The 19,385-nt window shown below is 47.8% G+C and overlaps 1 protein-coding gene across 1 annotated transcript; it reads left to right on the top strand.

Moving 5' to 3' along the window:
* The first annotated feature begins 769 nt into the window (after positions 1 to 769).
* LOC137803502 (interphotoreceptor matrix proteoglycan 2-like) lies at positions 770 to 18,454 on the top strand. The gene is made up of 22 exons (XM_068601997.1): positions 770 to 836; positions 1,478 to 1,669; positions 2,749 to 2,915; positions 3,273 to 3,301; positions 4,676 to 4,695; positions 6,564 to 7,383; positions 7,480 to 8,113; positions 8,207 to 8,353; positions 8,549 to 8,968; positions 9,045 to 9,206; positions 12,176 to 12,234; positions 12,324 to 12,344; positions 12,654 to 12,910; positions 13,440 to 13,501; positions 13,577 to 13,787; positions 14,029 to 15,737; positions 15,810 to 16,029; positions 16,829 to 17,039; positions 17,466 to 17,654; positions 17,737 to 17,917; positions 18,041 to 18,120; positions 18,421 to 18,454. Exons 1-22 carry the CDS (start codon positions 770 to 772, stop codon positions 18,452 to 18,454), a joined length of 5,892 nt encoding a protein of 1,963 aa, XP_068458098.1.
* The last annotated feature ends 931 nt before the right edge of the window (positions 18,455 to 19,385 follow it).

The raw sequence follows: 19,385 nt of genomic DNA, 5'->3' as shown, positions 1-19,385 counted from the left end.
TCCGTCTCGCCTCCAGCTCCTGTCTCACCTCCTCCCGTCTCAGCTCCTCCCGTCTCAACTTCAGCTCCTGTCTCACCTCCTCCCGTCTCAGCTCCTCCCGTCTCAGCTCCTCCCGTCTCACCTCCTCCCGTCTCAGCTCCTCCCGTCTCACCTCCTCCCGTCTCACCCCCTCCCGTCTCACCCCCTCCCGTCTCAGCTCCTCCCGTCTCAGCTCCTCCCGTCTCACCTCCTCCCGTCTCAGCTCCTCCCGTCTCACCTCCTCCCGTCTCACCCCCTCCCGTCTCACCCCCTCCCGTCTCAGCTCCTCCCGTCTCAGCTCCTCCCGTCTCACCTCCTCCCGTCTCAGCTCCTCCCGTCTCACCTCCTCCCGTCTCACCCCCTCCCGTCTCACCTCCTCCCGTCTCAGCTCCTCCCGTCTCACCCCCTCCCGTCTCACCCCCTCCCGTCTCAGCTCCTCCCGTCTCAGCTCCTCCCGTCTCACCTCCTCCCGTCTCACCTCCTCCCGTCTCACCTCCTCCCGTCTCACCTCCTCCCGTCTCAGCTCCTCCCGTCTCACCTCCTCCCGTCTCACCCCCTCCCGTCTCACCTCCTCCCGTCTCACCCCCTCCCGTCTCAGCTCCTCCCGTCTCAGCTCCTCCCGTCTCAGCTCCTCCCGTCTCAGCTCCAGCCTCATTGGACGGCCAGCTGAGAGAAGAGTCGATGAGCTGAGGACGAGGACAGACCTGTAAGACCAAGAAGAGTCCGGCTGGACGCTCACGTCTTCTGAGAGATGAAACGCTTTGGGAGGTTATTGCTGTGGACGGTACTGCTGTCAGGACACGTCTTCATGGAGACAGGTACTACTACTACTACTACAAACAGATACTTATACCTATAGACGGCACACGTCTTCATGGAGACAGGTACTACTACTACTACTACTACTACTACTACTACTACTAACAGATACTTATACATGGAGACAGCACATGTCTTCATGGAGACAAGTACTACAACTACTAACAGATACTTATACTTGGAGACAGATCACGTCTTCATGGAGACAGGTACTACTACTACTAACAGATACTTATACCTAGAGACAGGACATGTCTTCATGGAGACAGGTACTACTACTACTAACATATACTTATACCTAGAGACAGCACACGTCTTCCAGGAGGCAAGTACTACTACTACTACTACTACTACCAACAGATACTTATACATGGAGACAGCACATGTCTTCATGGAGACAAGTACTACAACTACTAACAGATACTTATACTTGGAGACAGATCACGTCTTCATGGAGACGGGTACTACTACTGTTAACAGATACTTTTACATGCAAACAGGACACTACTAGAGTATGATTTGCAGTAAAACAACAGTAGTACTGCGAGCAGTAAGAGTACATCAGTACTTCTAGCAGTAAGAGTACGGTAGTACTTTTCCCTGTACTCTAGCTGAAGGTTCGTGTCTGGTCTTCCTCCAGAAGCCAACTCAGGGGGACCTGGTCCAAATCTGGCGGACCGGCCACTGGCCTTCGGTCAGCTTCTTCACAGACGACACGACACCTTAACTCGGAGAAGACGGAACGTCTTGTTCCCCAGCGGAGTCAAACTGTGTAGCCAGGAGACGCTGGACCAGGCTGTCGACAACCACCTGAAGTACTTTCACCTCAGAGGTACATCAGCAGGTCCTGGTCCTGGACTCCATCCTTCGGGTCCTGTTCCTTGACCTTCTCCTGGACCTGTTCATTGTCCATGTTCAAGTCCATATCCTGGTTGTCTTCCTTGTGCTGTTACTGGTCCTGGACTCCTTCAGCCTTCTGGTCTTTTTCCTGTTCATGTTTCTATAACTTGTCCTGTTCCTGGTCCTTGTCCTGGTCCGTGTCCTGTTCCCTGTCCTATACTTGTCCTGTTCCTTGTCCTGTTACTGTTCCTTGTCCTATAACTTGTCCTGTTCCTGTCCTTGTCATCTTCTTTGTCCTGTTTCTGGACTCCTTCAACCTTGTGGTTCTTGTCCTGGTTTTTTTCCTGGTCCTTTTTCTGTTCCTGTTCCTTGTCCTATAACTTGTCCTGTTCCTGTTCCGATAACTTGTCCGGTTCCTGGTCCTGTTCCTTGTCCTATAGCTTGTCCTGTTCCTTGTCTTATAACTTGTCCTGTTCTTTGTCCTATAACTTGTCCTGTTCCTGTTCCTTGTCCTATAACTTGTCCTGTTCCTTGTCCTATAACTTGTCCTGTTCCTGTTCCTTGTCCTATAACTTGTCCTGTTCCTTGTCCTATAACTTGTCTTGTTCCTGTTCCTTGTCCTATAACTTGTCCTAGTCCTGATCCTGTTCCTTGTCCTATAACTTGTCTTGTTCCTGTTCCTTGTCCTATAACTTGTCCTAGTCCTGTTCCTGTTCCTTGTCCTATAACTTGTCTTGTTCCTGTTCCTTGTCCTATAACTTGTCCTGGTCCTTGTCCAATAACTTGTCCTCATCCTGGACTCCTTCTGGTCCTGGTGCTTTTCCTTCATGATCCTCTCGCATCGGAGGTGTTTCTCTGAAGCTCCGATCCAAACCGACTAACGAGTTTAAACTCAATGTCTGCCGTCACTCAATCAATCTCAGAGGTCAAAGGTCAGCGACGACCTTCAGGAACTCTGCTTTCTGGACGGATCAGTTCCTTCAGAACTCTGAAACTTTTCCATTTAAACTCAGTTCGAGTTTAGATGGAAACAGCCTGAACTGAAAGGAGATCTGCTGCTGTTTGTTCCAGTGTGTCAGGAGACGGTGTGGGAGGCCTTCAAGATCTTCTGGGCTCGGCTCCCGGAGCGGGACCAGTACCAGGACTGGGTCCAACGCTGCATGGACGAGTCCGTCAGCGCCCAGGACATCGGACGCTTCTTTAGCCGATCAGAGGAACACTACAGCCTCATCAGGAGCGTGAGTCTGTGTGTGTGTGTCTATATATATACATTAATATATATATATATATATATATATATATATATATATATATATATATATATATATATATATATATACATTAATATATATACTCTCTCTCTCTCTCTCTCTCTCTCTCTCTCTCTCTCTCTCTATATATATATATATATATATACATACATACATACATACATACATACATACAATGAATTACCAAAACAATGTATTGGTAATTCAAGTGAAGTTTACCAAAATAAAAGCATCTGCCATGTCACTGAAGATGTACGGAACAATAAACTAGTTCTGAAGTCATAAAGCTCTTTTCTTTGCTGACGATGTGTTTCCGTCCTTCAGAGGGTCGCCACGGCTTCAGAAACAAACAGGTGAGTTTGTGTTTTATTTCATGACCCTGTGAAGACTCTGAGTCTCATGTCGACGGCAGCATGGAAACAAGATGTCCGTTTCAAGGCTTGGAATCTCGTTTCCTTGATAGAAGTGAAAGAAAGAGTTGGACCCGTTTAGGAGTCGTCGTAATGTGGTTATGTTACTGACACGTGTGTTGTGTTACTGACACCTGTGTGTGCTTCATCACCTGCTGCAGTGTGGCCCTCCCCTCAGGCCCGCCTCCATGCAGGTAGGCCTGCAACACCAGACACAGATTGAGCTGACCTGGAGTCAGCCAGACAACACGAGGCTGTGTGTATACATCTATTCATAATGAAGTCTTTAAACACCAGACACAGATTGAGCTGACCTGGAGTCAGCCAGTAGTTCAGCTCCACGGCCACAACATGAGGCTGTGTGTATGTACTTGTTAGATGTATTCATAATGGATTCATAATGTTTTCATCATGTATTCATAATGGATTCATAATGTATCATTCCAGTTTTTCATTATAAATTCCTAATGTATCATTATGGATTCATGTATTCATAATGTATTCATAATGTATCATTATGGATTCATAATGTATTATTATGGATTCAGAATGTATTTATAGTGTATCATTATGGATTCATAATGTATTTATAGTGTATCATTATGGATTCATAATGTATTTATAGTGTATCATAATGGATTCATAATGTATTCATAATGTAGCATTATGGATTAATAATGTATTCATAACGTATAACTGGATTCATTATGTATGTATAGTGTATCATTATGGATTCATAATGTATCATGGATTAATAATGTATTCATAACGTATAACTATGGATTCATTATGTATTCATCATGTATCATCATGGATTCATAATGTATCATTATGGATTCATAATGTTTTCATATATAGCATTATGGATTCATAATGTATTTATAATATAGCATTATGGATTCATAATGTATTTATAATATAGCATTATGGATTCATAATGTATTTATAATGCATAACTATGGATTCATAATGTATTATATCCAGCCTTTCAAAGACACAGGAACAGGAAGCGGTTTACCGCTTGACCAGATGTTTGTTTGTTTGTTGTCAGGAGGTTTCAGTTAACGCTCACTGATTATATTTTTATTTCATTGATTAATCCATTATTTAGTCCTCAGTTTGGTCTAAAATGTAAATCTCTTCAGTTTAGCAGCATTTGATCTCTTGATGAGCTGATCAGTCGTTACGTTTGAACACGTTGGTTATAAATATCTAATAACCTGATATTCTCCTCAACAACTGGCCTTTATTGTTTCTGTCAGTTTGATTCTGTTTGAGGTCGCTTTCTAAAAGCGTTTCTGATTCTTTGTCTTTCAGCTCAGAGACGAGTCCACCAGGTAAACGCTCACCTGACCCAATAAAACCCCTAAACCTCTGGACCCCTAAACCCCTAGATCCCTAAACCTCTGCACCCCTAGACTCCTAGACCCCTAAACCCCTGGACATCTAAACCTGTGGACCGCTAAACCCCTGGACCCCTTAATCCCTGGACATCTAAACCTATGAACCCCTAAACCTCTAGACCCCTAAACTCCTAGACCTCTAAACCCCTGGACATCTAAACCCCTGGACTTCTAAACCCCTGAACCTCTAAACCCCTAGATCTCTAAACCCTGGACCCCTAAACCCCTGGACCTCTAAACTCCTGGACATCTAAACCCCTGGACCTCTAAACCCCTAGACCTCTAAACCCCTGAACTCCTAAACCCCTGGACCTCTAAACCCCTGGACCTCTAAACCCCTGAACTTCTAAACCCCTGGACCTCTAAACCCCGAGACCTCTAAACCCCTGAACTCCTAAACCCCTGAACTCCTAAACCCCTGGACCTCTAAACCCCTGGACCTCTAAACCACTGAACTTCTAAACCCCTGGACCTCTAAACCCCTAGACCTCTAAACCCCTGGACCTCTAAACCCCTAGACCTCTAAACCCCTGAACTTTTAAACCCCTGGACCTCTAAACCCCGAGACCTCTAAACCCCTAGACCTCTAAACCCCTGAACTCCTAAACCCCTGAACTCCTAAACCCCTGGACCTCTAAACCCCTGGACCTCTAAACCACTGAACTTCTAAACCCCTGGACCTCTAAACCCCTAGACCTCTAAACCCCTGGACCTCTAAACCCCTAGACCTCTAAACCCCTGAACTTTTAAACCCCTGGACCTCTAAACCCATAGACCTCTAAACATTCATTACTTCGTTCAGCCTCCACAGGACCAAGAGTCAGAAAGTTTTGTATGTAGTTAATTATGAAATGCTTATAATGGGTTGCCCAAATGTTTTTAACGTCATGAAGGCAGCAGAACGCTCCTGATGGAGGCACAGGAGCTTGATCGTGTCTAACTGGTGACCCACTGAAACTCTTGATGACCCCTTGATAAGTGGAGAACCAGACCATGTTTGTTCAACACTAAATGTGCGTCCAGGTTTAAATGTCTGCTGCCGGCTTACCCCCTCTCATCTCATGTGAGGGAGACTGGCAGCTCAGAATAGACCTTAAGCCTATTTACAGGCAGCAGTCTGGTCACTGCAGCGTGAAGACGTGACTGAGTTACTGCAGGACAGATATCAGGGTTAGTGAGATCACACAGAATCGTGGAGACGAGTTTGAATTTGAGCCAATGTGGAGCTGGAAGCTGAAGCGGCTTTACGGTTTAATTTAGGGTCACAACTTCACCTCCTTCAAAGGTTAATGGAGAATGGAAGTCAGCCACAAGCCGAAGCATGTTTACGTTGTTCTGTAAACTTCATAGTGTTCAAAGCGTCCAGAGCATCAAACACCAGGTGACAAATGATTTAAATATTCACAACCTTAAAAGCTATAGGTTGTTCTGTAGGAAGTCAATTTGACTGTTTCAGACACAACACGAGTCCTGGACCTGGAATTACACAGCTGCAGAGTTCACCGTTGAGATATTATTGGATATAAATAACAAACCACAGATCTTATTTTCTAAATAAACTGAAAACATTGTTTGAAAGCTGACTAAAGATTCTCGTAACACATGACAGGCCTGATGGATTTAGGGGTTCAGACCACTAATGTAGAATTTAAATTGTGTCCCTGCTGCTACAGAACTAGAGTTAAAACTATCTGAAAGGAACCGTTACAACTGTTAAGTTACTGCAGTGACAATGTATAAATACTTTAATTTACTTTACATCGTCCTAATAATGTAATTTCATCTATGTCGTCTTTTTACAGAGGAGGATGTTCCTGTCGCTAGATCGGACACAATCCCATCAAAACAAGATGACCTGTTTCTGGACTTTGAGGTCATCGCTTTGGCCCCTACCCTTTCTGCAACCGGAGGGGCAGATCAAGACCCTGCAACATCCAGGACTAAGATCCCAGTGGATTCGACATCTGAGTCTTCTGTATTTGCCGTGCCAGAGGACCCCAGAGACATCCAGGGGACTGGAGGAGGCATTGCTTCTGAAAGTCCACCTTCGATCATCGCTGGAATTCTGAAGTCTGAAGAAGTAGATGTTGAGAACATTGCAGAGGAAACTGTGAAGGTTGCTGCCTCTGTTACCCACAAGCCCTTTGAAGGGATTAGTGAGGAAGATAAAACTGTAACGGAAGAGGAAATTGAGGTCTTTCCTGATGATGTGGATGTACCCGCGACAACTGAGGTGATTACTGAAGTCAGCCCAAAAGGTGAGGAGCCACCCTCAGATGTCATGGCTGAAGTGGTCCTCACAAAAGCTACCATTGTGGTTTTCACAAAGCCCACTACATCGGATGATGTAGGGCATGAAGAGCCTGCAGCTCCATCAGAAGTCGTGACTGAGCAAACGTCAGAGATCACCTTCAAGGTTGTTGAGGAAATCCCAGATCATTCTTTTGACTCCACACCAGACTTGTCCTGGAAGGAGGAAACTAAGGATTCACCAGAGCCAACAGATGAAACAGTACCAGAAGCACCCAAAATAGTTCAGGTGGTTATTCTTGAAGAACCTGAAGGTGACCAATCAAAACTCCCTGTAAAACATTCCTCAGAGGAAATAATAGATGTTAGCCGAGAGGAAACTAGCACAGATGAAACTCCAACTGTGTTTCTCTTGACAGATTCAGAAGAAGAGATATTTATAAACTTGAGTCCAGACTTGGAACCTGAGGTTCCTCCTCAGGCTTCTCTTATGACCACGATCACAGTAGAAGTTAGTAAAGACGTTGGCAACAAACCAAGGCTCATGGATGAGGTCACTTCTGAACCTATTGTTGTGATTTTACAAGATAAACAGGATGAAGACACCTTCCACATCACAGAGGATGTTCCACCTCATATTACAGTTGAAAAGATGGACAGAGGAATACTAGTAGAGGCACCAGAAGAAGACAAATTCAAACATGAAGAAGACTCAGTTGTTATTGAAGATGAGACAACCGAGTCAACTGAGGTGAAAACAAAAGAGATGAATGTAAAAGAGCTAAATGAAGAAGAACTAGATGTTCCAACAGAAGAGGCAACAGTTACTAAAGAGCTTGAAGGAGAAGCTCAGGTACACGTCACAGAAGAACCAGATGAAGCTGCAATGGAAACATCCATCATTGAAGAGCTGACAAAAGAGACAATTAAAGGTGCAGAAGCACCTCAGGCACCTATAGAACCTGGAGAACAAGAAGAAACAAATCCTACAGAAACTGTACAAGAACCTGTTTTAGAAACTGTACAAATTGTAGAACCTAATGGAGATGCGTCAAAAGAAGCAGAACCTCCAGAAGGAACTGCTGAAGAGACAGAAACCAAAGTAGATGCAGAACTAGAAGCGGAACTCATAGAAGAAATTGCAAAAGAGTCTCAAAACCCCACAGAAAAACCAGCACACCAAGTGGAACATGAGGATAGAATTGCAGAGAAGGATCCTGCACCAAAAGCAAAACCTGAAGTAGTGACTGATGAGGCTAAAACACAAGACCCAGCTGGAGATAAACCTTTGAAGAATACAGAAGAAGAAACATCTAAAGCCTCATTGGAGATTTCGGAGGAAGTTGGTGTTGCAGAACCAGGAGTAGCTGAGGAAGTTGTTCCCGAGACTTTTGATGAAACAAACCCAGAGTTCAATGAAGAGATCACTCCACTTATTGTTGTTGTTCCAGGAGATACAGATCCTTTGTTGCTTGTGACTGAAGTGGAGGAAACACCTGATCCAGAGGTCACAGTGGAACTTCTAGAAGACCCTGAGGTAGAAGAACGACCAGAAAGCACTACACAGTTGGCAGACCCTGCAAGTGAAGGTCCAGAGATCAAATCTTTCCAAGAGGCCCTGAGTGAAGTGTCTCCAGATGTTGTGACTGGTAACCATCCCAATGATATTACCACAGGGGGAGGAGGAACTGAAAACGGGGAGGTCAGCCATAAGCTTCCTGATGAGCCTTTCCTCAAGGACAGTGTCGGGGACGTCAAAGGTATCTCTGAGCCTCAAGTCGATGTCACTTATGAGGCCGCCGGTCCAGGAAAGTCAGAAGATTTTGCGGTGGATTTCACTCTGGAGGTGACAACCAAATATGTATTGGAGTACAACAACGGCAACTTCCCCGATCTGACGGAGAGGCCTCGTGAAGCCGACGACAGTTCACTGGGAAGCAATGACTTTGAGAACTCGGTGAGTAAATGTAGATCAGTTGTAGAATACCTTCTCATTGACAAGATAACAACTTTATATGTTCTTGCACATTCAGATTGGTAACGAGATAGACAATAGGGTGCCGTGGCCCTCGAGGCCCCTGAAGGACCAGGTGGTGGAGCTGAGCATCAAGCTGAGAGCAGAAACCTACAACGACGCTCTGAGAGACCCGAGCAGCTTCCAGTACCAGCAGTTGGCCAAACACTTCACCCGCAGGGTATGCTCTCTTTTACCACCTCGTGCCATCAAAATGATAGACCGTTCATTTCTTTGTTAGTGGGAAAACTTACAGAATCAAAAAGGGATCAAATGCCCTTTTCCTCCACTGTATATCAGCGCGATAACACAACATCTATTTAATAAGGTTATGTCATAAAATATGACTTTCGAAGCTTCATCCATAAACCTCAAGAGAAGCCTTGAATGTTAAATATAGTTTGAGGCTCCGAGATACAACTTAATACATAATATAAAATATAATGATAAATCTGTTGCGTAATATGGAATATTTTATCATCATCATCAAGCAGCTGTAGAAGATATTTTCAGTAAGGACCACATTGTTGTCAAGTGATTGTGGAGGATTCTTCGTGGTCTGTGTGGTTCCTGGCCAGACCTCCTTCTCTTCCTCTTCCTCTTCCTCTTGCTCCTCCTCCTTCCCCTCCTCCTCTTCCTCCTCCTCTGGATGCAACACTCATTGCTTGCTTGTGGTTTCTAAAAACTGCAGCCTCAGGCTCTGGTTTAAATGCCTCCCTGTTCTTCAAGCATTGGAAAAAGCAGCAGTGCCAGGAAAGCAGAGCTCACCAGCAAATTCCAGCTCCGCTGGGACTTTATCAGGCTCCACTCCAGTAGTTGTGACACTGGGAACGGGTTATGGTCAATAATAAGGAATATGAAGTGGATAATACGGCTCATAGAGAGTAGAGGTGGTAGGGACGGTGGAGACGGTAGAGACACTAGGGACGGTGGAGACGGTGGAGACACTAGGGGCGGTGGAGACGGTAGAGACACTAGGGACGGTGGAGACGGTGGAGACACTAGGGGCGGTGGAGACGGTGGAGACACTAGGGACGGTGGAGACGGTGGAGACACTAGGGGCGGTGGAGACGGTGGAGACACTAGGGACGGTGGAGACACTAAGGGCGGTGGAGACACTAAGGGTGGTGGAGACACTAGGGACGGTGGAGACACTAAGGGCGGTGGAGACACTAAGGGTGGTGGAGACACTAAGGGTGGTGGAGACACTAGGGGCGGTGGAGACACTAAGGGCGGTGGAGACACTAGGGGCGGTGGAGACACTAGGGGCGGTGGAGACACTAGGGGCGGTGGAGACACTAAGGGCGGTGGAGACACTAGGGACGGTGGAGACACTAGGGACGGTGGAGACAGTGGAGACACTAGGGACGGTGGAGACAGTGGAGACACTAGGGGCGGTGGAGACGGTGGAGACACTAGAGACGGTGGAGACACTAGGGACGGTGGAGACACTAAGGGCGGTGGAGACACTAAGGGTGGTGGAGACACTAGGGAAGGTGGAGACACTAGGGGCGGTGGAGACACTAAGGGCGGTGGAGACACTAAGGGTGGTAGAGACACTAGAGACAGTAGAGACACTAGGGACGGTGGAGACAGTAGAGACACTGGGGACGGTGGAGACAGTGGAGACACTAGGGGCGGTGGAGACGGTGGAGACACTAGAGACGGTGGAGACACTAGGGACGGTGGAGACACTAAGGGCGGTGGAGACACTAAGGGTGGTGGAGACACTAGGGACGGTGGAGACACTAGGGGCGGTGGAGACACTAAGGGCGGTGGAGACACTAAGGGCGGTGGAGACACTAGGGACGGTGGAGACACTAGGGGCGGTGGAGACACTAAGGGCGGTGGAGACACTAAGGGCGGTGGAGACACTAGGGACGGTGGAGACACTAGGGGCGGTGGAGACACTAAGGGCGGTGGAGACACTAAGGGCGGTGGAGACACTAGGGACGGTGGAGACACTAGGGGCGGTGGAGACACTAAGGGCGGTGGAGACACTAGGGGTGGTGGAGACACTAAGGGCGGTGGAGACACTAGGGACGGTGGAGACACTAGGGGCGGTGGAGACACTAAGGGCGGTGGAGACACTAGGGGTGGTAGAGACACTAGAGACAGTAGAGACACTAGGGACGGTGGAGACAGTAGAGACACTGGGGACGGTGGAGACAGTAGAGACACTAGGGACGATGGAGACAGTAGAGACACTAGGGACGGTGGAGCCAGTAGAGACACTAGGGACGGTGGAGACGGTAGAGACACTAGGGACGGTGGAGCCAGTAGAGACACTAGGGACGGTGGAGACGGTAGAGACACTAGAGACAGTAGAGACACTAGGGACGGTGGAGACAGTAGAGACACTGGGGATGGTGGAGACAGTAGAGACACTAGGGACGGTGGAGACAGTAGAGACACTAGGGACGGTGGAGACGGTAGAGACACTAGGGACGGTGGAGCCAGTAGAGACACTAGGGGCGGTGGAGACAGTAGAGACACTAGGGACGGTGGAGACGGTAGAGACACTAGGGACGGTGGAGACGGTAGAGACACTCGGGACGGTAGAGACAGTAGAGACACTAGGGACGGTGGAGCCAGTAGAGACACTAGGGACGATGGACGGTAGAGACAGTAGCTTTAATCTCAGGCTCGTCTGTTCCTGAAGACACTAAGGACAGTAGAGACAGTAGAGACACAAGCTTTAATCTCAGGCTCGTCTGTTCCTGAAGACACTAAGGACAGTAGAGACAGTAGAGACACGAGCTTTAATCTCAGGCTCGTCTGTTCCTGAAGACACTAGGGACAGTAGAGACAGTAGAGACACTAGGGACAGTAGAGACAGTAGAGACACAAGCTTTAATCTCAGGCTCGTCTGTTCCTGAAGACACTAAGGACAGTAGAGACAGTAGAGACACAAGCTTTAATCTCAGGCTTGTCTGTTCCTGAAGACACTAGGGACAGTAGAGACAGTAGAGACACAAGCTTTAATCTCAGGCTCGTCTGTTCCTGAAGACACTCGTGCAGCAGGTTCAGAGTCCAGCGTTGATTCAGAGGACCTGAACATGATTTAAGTCTTTGACTTCTGGAGTTTCAGAAGGTTTGTTGCTTAAGAAACGAAGAGTCAGAGACTAAAAGTTATTTTCTATCTTGTAGATTGAAGACGTCTTCGAGAGGCTGCCGGGATTCAAGAACGTCTTCGTGGTTGAATTCAGGTCCAGTTTAGTTTCACTTCCTGTTCTGTGTCCTGTGCTCACGTCCGAAGTGATCATGACGAGTCTGATGTGTTCTTTTCTGTCTTCAGGCCTCAGAAGGACCTGGAGAGGTGAGACCAATGGTCATTTCTTGATGTGAACACGAGACATTGAACCTGTGTGTGTGTGTGTGTGTGTGTGTGTGTGTGTGTGTGTGTGTGGCAGTAAGTAACATCTTAATGCCATAAACAATAGTCACAACAGTCAATCGGTTCTTAAGTAAGATAAGTCTCCCGCTTCTCGCCGGATTACTGTTCAGGGTTTACGGCTGCTCACTGCAGCGCTGTGATGTAAGAGATCATGCAATCAGTTGCTGACCGTCTACTGTCGTAAAGCTCTTTGCGTCCGGCCTGAGTTGTCCTGGTCGTGTTCCCTGCCAGGGGTCTGGTGGTCCTGGTCCACTACGCCATCACCCTGGAGGTGGACAGCAGCAGTGGCGTCGCCAACGACACGCTGGACTTCATCTCTCTGCAGAACAACCTGGTGGAGAAGAATTACCCCGGAGCCGCCGAGCAGCCCACCGTCGTCTACACCATCACAGACTTCCGCAACTACGTCACCGAGGCTCTGCACAAGGACAACTTCATGAGCAACAGCAGCCTGGAGACGCAGCCGGACGCCCTGCAGCAGGAGAACGGTACCAAATGCACTCATTTATTCATGCGTTTCATTTGTTTTCAGTCTCGTCCTTATTAATGACACAAATGTATTGTAGTACAAAGTTTCATAGGGTTCAAATTCCTACAAACTGATTCTAGAAATTATAGAGAAGGTTGAGAAGTTTTAATTTGTAACTAGAAACAACCAGCGGTCGTTAGTAAGTTCACATCTGTTAACATACACAAACAATAAACTTTCCAATTATTAATGAACAATGCGGATCTAAAATCATAAGGAAATAATTTTTACTATAAAATTAAGTGATTAGTTATGTGTAAATATTGTTCTGAATTTAAATGAATGTATTCTAGTGCACAGAAAAGATGGAAATAATGTTTTATTTATATTATTTCTCGTAGGAAGAGGATGAAATATTTGTTGTCTTCTTGGAAAATGATGTGTATAATTTTATTTTAAATAAGAAATGATGATGTTAAAAGGTTCCAGTTTCACCCTGGGTTTAGATTTAGATCAAAACAGGATGTTATTAACGACTCTTTCTGCAGCTGAGAACTTGTTACCTGCCATGAAACCAACGAGTGGACCGGCCGACACCTTTGACAACATGGTGAGTTAAACAGAACCACAAGAAGGAGCTGATCACAGAGATAAAGATCATTAATAGACAATGTTCTTCCGTCAGGATAACGTTCTCGCTGCAGAGAAGCCTCCCGACGCTCCGAGCCACGAGGTCAACCTCAACAAAGACGACTTCCTGTTCGACCCCTTCGACCAGCGGAAAGGACCTCAGGGCCCCTCGGGCAGCGAGAACGACGTCTTCATGTTCGACCAGAGCACGAATCCACCGGCTGCTGCACAGCTCCCCGAGAAGACCTTCGATCTGCAGAGAGAGAGTGAGCCAACGATCAATCAGAAACGACAGATGACTGAGAAACGACGGATGACTGAGAAACGACAGATGACTGAGAAACGACAGATGACTGAGAAACGACAGATGACTGAGAAACGACAGATGAGACAAAGGAAAGGTTATTTGTTGAGCACGAGTGTGTGTCAGTTCAACCAGATGAAGTTAAGTCCAGTGGAATTCTAAACTCAACCTTTTGTTCTCTCCGTGTGCTTTCTGGTGTTCAGGTGAGGAAGACGTTGAAGATGAGGGATTCCTTGTGAGCAACGCCCCTGCCGTTGGAGGCCACGCCCCCCGAGGGGCCCGGGAGGGTCCTGGAGGAGCCGCCGGCCTCCCACCGCCGGTGAAACCGCAAACGGACTCCGAGGTCACGCCAGAAGAGGGATCTGGTTCTGGTTTCTCTGGAGACGGACAGGGAGCCGGTCTCTGGTCCTGGCCGCCGCCGGCGTCCTCTGACCGGATCCTCTACGAGGAAGGGAACGGCAGCCAGGAGGTGCTTCCCCCACCGGATCTCGAGGAGGCCGAGGACGAAGATGAGGACGAGGAGGCGTTTGTTGTTGAGTTGCCGTCCACTGAGAATGAGGATGTAGCGGCGATAGAAGTTGCTTTCACCAAAGACCCCCCTTTGCACACAGCTCCTGTTTTTGAGGTACCATTGCTGGATGGAGGCATTGAGGAACCGTTCTTGGACCAGGTTTTGGTGACGCCCCACATCAGTACAGATCCTCGGCACTTAACCACCACCGACGCACCGGTGTTCTCCCCTAAAGGAACCTTGACCGTTGAATTGTCAGCGGAGGCATCTGGTATCTATGGCGACTACTCCTCGACCAGACCACATAGCCTTGTGGTTCCAGTGACGTATTCTCCTGAGCCTAAACCCTTGACTCGCGAGCCTCCAACTGGTTTGGCGATCAAGCTAAAGTCATCTGAAACTACTAAAGATGTAGAAGTGACTACTGAAGCAGCAGTTGGGTCTGAATCGAAAAAAGTTCAACCCAAAAAGACAGAGGTGGAGGTACCAGATACTGTAACCTCCTTAACCAAAGAGTCCCCTATCTTGGTAGGAGTCCAATCAGAACCCAGCTTCGACTCAACCACCAAAGAGCCAGCAGAACTTCAGATATTTACTGACAAACCAAACCTGCTGCTGCCAGAAACCAAAGACCAGAATGATATTGAGATTTTAGAGGAACAACACATCGGTGGCACTGATCCTGCCATAACAACGACGCCAGCGTTTGCTCTCCAAGATGATCTGGTTGTGGATGAAGTCATGGTTGTGACGACAACCACTGCCGCTCCAGTCATTACTTTCTCGGTGAGTTCGGACCACAGCGGCATCATCGCGCTCTCGCCTGAGAAGGACTCACCGTTCACCCGAGTGTCGGATTCAGCCCCAGAGGATGAGGAACCAGTTCACCACGAGCATCCGAACCATGAAGAAGAGTTTCCAATGAGCACTCCAACTTCAGGTTTTCCTCATTTTACGCCATCATTATCTCATCAAGGTGATCTAATGTCTCCAGGAGCTTCAGCTCAGGATGATAACTTGTTAACATTCTCAAAAAATACTTCAGAAAGTGAATCAAGCAGCAAAGCCCTCCAAACAACATCGTTCTCGCTTCAGGACGTCAACACCGACCCCTCTGTCACCGAGATTCAACCTTTTGATGAAGATATATCAGACGTACCGAGCATCGGCGTCAGCTTTGATTTGTTCCAGTACGGCGGCGTGGCGACTGAAGGTGACAGCAGTGGATTCTCCAGCGGGGCTCAGGGATCGGACCTGGATGCCTTCGCTCTACCGACCCGCCATGGCAAGGCCCTGACGGTGTTCTTCAGCCTCAGGGTGACCAACATGGCGTTCTCCATGGACCTTTTCAACAAGAGCTCCCCCGAGTACAAAGCCCTGGAGCAACAGTTCCTACAACTGGTAAGACCTCAAAAATATAAACTTCTAGATGCACATGACCTGCTCTTCTCACGTCTTTGTCACGCCTTGCAGCTAGTCCCGTACCTTCAGACCAACCTGAACAACTTCAAGAACCTGGAGATCCTCAACTTCAGGAACGGCAGCATCGTGGTGAACAGCAGGATGAGGTTCGGTAAGCCGGTTCCCAGAGGGGTCACCAACGTCGTGTACCTGATCCTGGAGGATTTCGCCAACACCGCATACCAGACCATGAACCTGGCCATTGACAAATACTCGCTGGACGTGGAATCAGGTAGGACCGAAGAGAAGTAGAGGAGGGGCTTGTGACATTCACATCAACGGAGTTCCTGCTTTTTTTGCTGAGATCTTCTTAATAAATAAACAATATATACTTGTTTTTATCATAATTTATTATATGTATAGTATATATAGAATCCAACATTGAAACATGAATAAAATATGTCTAAAAGATAGTTATAAAACATTAGAAGAGACCCTAAAGTTTAAGGCCTAAACGGAGCCTGCCTGATTGGGTAAAGCGTCTTTTAACAATCCAAGCGTACTGTACATCAAACTGAACATTCAGTGAGTCGCTGTAACGTTTGATAAGATTTACCGTCACTTCCGTCTCTGCTGAGCTGCAGCTTTTTAATCTGTCTGAGCCAATCAGAGGAGTTCCTGACAGCCTGGTAATCTACAGCAGTGAGTCACTGGTCAGCTGGTCATCACTGTACTCCTCTTCCCTCTGAAGAGCACATGGTCACCACACTGGGTTCTGGATGTGTACTCGACATGAAGTCCACCTCAACGTCATCATGAAAGATTGTTTAAGGTTCTTCCAACGAAAGAAGGAGAACTTCTATGGTCTGTCTCGGGTTCCAGGCCCTCGGTCTGTCCCAGAGGGGTCATGAGCAGATGAACCTCTGCTGTTAAAAGGTCTTACTGGAACCCATTGGGGAGGAAATACCCAGATCCTTGACTGCAGGTTTTACACAGAGTGTGACTTCAACCATCAGAATAGTTATTGATACATTTCCTGTCAATCCACTGAAGCTTCTTCTTCTTCTGCTCTTTGGGTGCGTCCCCCCCAGGTGACCGGGCAGACCCCTGTAAGTTCCAGGCGTGTAACGACTTCTCCAGGTGTTTGGTGAACCGGTGGTCCGGAGAGGCCGAGTGTGTTTGTGACGCCGGCTACCTGAGTGTGGACGGCCTGCCGTGTCAGAGCATCTGCGAGGTGCAGCCCGACTTCTGCCTCAATGACGGCAAATGTGACGTCATCCCCGACAAGGGCGCCATCTGCAGGTAGGGTTACCTTTCTCTGTCACTATTTATTCAACATATTCAAATCTTTATTTTCTTCTAAAGCTTCTTGAGCAAAAACTGAGGGACAAAGTTTCCATGTTTGCTCTCAAGTATCAGATTCCTGGGACTCCTTAAATGTAGCGACAAGGAAACTTTAGAATAATATTTAGAATAATAATATAAAAACTTTCCAAATATTCCTCCCATACAGCCGGTTAATGTCTAACTTAAAAATGACATTTTCTAGTTTTTAGTGAATTTCAATACGAAACATTATCAGATGTTTCAAGATGTTCAAGATGTTGAACATTTACATTATGTCCACCGTCATTCTGGTCTTTAAATTCAAACCAAATGATCGTTTGAGAAGTTATTAATAGTTATTTCCGATGGTGACTGAGATCTGAACTGCACCCTTCGCTGCAGGTGTCGGGTGGGAGAGAACTGGTGGTACCGCGGCGAGCACTGCGAGGAGTATGTCTCTGAGACGCTGGTGGTCGGCATCGCCATCGCCTCGGTGGCCGGCTTCTTCTTGGTGGCGGTCGGGATCGTCTTCTTTCTGGCGAGGACGCTGCGAGAGCAGTACGACGGCGGAGACATGGAGGACCCGCTCCGGTGGGCGAGGACACCCGCGGATTCTTTGAATTACAATTCAACGTTCGTTCTGTCGAGTTAACGATCACGTGTTTCCCGCCAGACGAGGCGACAGCGTGCCGACGCTGGAGCGAGCCAACAAGCTGAACCCGATGTTCGAGAGCGACCCGGTCACCGCCCAGTTCTACCGGCGCTACGAGGACGCGGCCCAGTACGGCAGCGCCTCTGACCTCGACAGAGACGAGATGCAGCACATCTTCCAGGACGCCACACTCACCAAGGAGGTACCTCCTCTGTAGTCATCGACACTGATGGAGGCGGCGGCAGATCTGCAGACTGCTCCAAGCAGACCAGTATTCGTACCCTCTTCCTTCTCACTGCTTTTCTGACCTTTGACCTCTCTGCAGGAGATCCAGGAGCGTTTGAGGATCGTCGAGTTGTGTGCCAGAGATCAGCATTTTGCAGACTTTGTGCAACAGACCCAAGTGTGAGTGTTTTCATGTTTGTAAAGTCTTGTTTTTGATTGAGTTGAATACAAATGATGAGATCTATGAATGAGTTTCCTTCCTCTGATGTTTGAGGGCAATGTTTAAAAACAGCAGAATGTTTTGTAGACGCGCCGCTGACGCTATCAAGTAACCAAACACAGCTCCAACATGTGGAGTCCAGAGGAGTCCTCCCCTCCTTTTTCTCACATGGAGACCCGGTGGTTTGGTCCTCTAACACCGCATCACCGGCCGACCACAAACCTCCCAACTAACCAGTCTGCTTGTGTTTTGTCCAGCAGATTCCTGAAGCGGAGAGGAAGCTCGAGCACATAGCGAGTCCTGAGCAGCGGCCTCCAGGTACCGAGCTCTCTGAGGCGCTGCATATTTGTTGTCCTCGAGACGTCCTCAAGTGACGAACGTCCTCGATGTCCTCTAGTGACAGACGTCCTCTAGTGACAGTTGTCCTTGACGTCCTCTAGTGACAGACGTCCTTGATGTCCTCTAGTGACAGACGTGCTTGACGTCCTCTAGTGACAGACATCCTCTAGTGACAGTTGTCCTTGACGTCCTCTAGTGACAGTTGTCCTTGACGTCCTCTAGTGACAGTTGTCCTTAACGTCCTCTAGTGACAGACGTCCTTAACGTCCTCTAGTGACAGACGTCCTTAACGTCCTCTAGTGACAGACGTCCTCTAGTGACAGACGTCCTCTAGTGACAGACGTCCTTGACGTCCTCTAGTGACAGACGTCCTTGACGTCCTCTAGTGACAGACGTCCTCTAGTGACAGACGTCCTTGACGTCCTCTAGTGACAGACGTCCTTAACGTCCTCTAGTGACAGACGTCCTTAACGTGCTCTAGTGACAGACGTCCTCTAGTGACAGACGTCCTCTAGTGACAGACTTCCTTGACGTCCTCTAGTGACAGACGTCCTCTAGTGACAGACGTTCTTAACGTCCTCTAGTGACAGACTTCCTTGACGTCCTCTAGTGACAGACGTCCTCTAGTGACAGACGTTCTTAACGTCCTCTAGTGACAGACGTCCTTAACGTGCTCTAGTGACAGACGTCCTCTAGTGACAGACGTCCTTAACGTCCTCTAGTGACAGACGTCCTCTAGTGACAGACGTCCTTAACGTGCTCTAGTGACAGACGTCCTCTAGTGACAGACGTCCTCTAGTGACAGACTTCCTTGACGTCCTCTAGTGACAGACGTCCGCTCGTGACAGACGTCCTTGACGTCCTCTAGTGACAGACGTCCTCTAGT

The sequence above is a fragment of the Clinocottus analis genome, unplaced genomic scaffold, assembly GCF_023055335.1.
Source record: "Clinocottus analis isolate CAN_PGR_092001 unplaced genomic scaffold, fCliAna1.0.p SCAF_58, whole genome shotgun sequence".
In the NCBI taxonomy this organism is placed as follows: Eukaryota; Metazoa; Chordata; class Actinopteri; order Perciformes; family Cottidae; genus Clinocottus; species Clinocottus analis.
Note: the sequence above shows the minus strand (reverse complement) of the source record. Positions and strands in the feature narration are given on the sequence as shown.

What these genes read in the sequence shown, in the direction of transcription:
- LOC137803502 (XM_068601997.1), top strand. Translation starts at nt 770, where the DNA reads ATGAAACGCTTTGGGAGGTTATTGCTGTGGACGGTACTGCTGTCAGGA. An exon ending in GAAGTACTTTCACCTCAGAG is followed by an intron (nt 1,670 to 2,748) that starts GTACATCAGCAG and finishes TGTTTGTTCCAG; the next exon opens with TGTGTCAGGAGACGGTGTGG. An exon ending in ACGCCACACTCACCAAGGAG is followed by an intron (nt 17,918 to 18,040) that starts GTACCTCCTCTG and finishes ACCTCTCTGCAG; the next exon opens with GAGATCCAGGAGCGTTTGAG.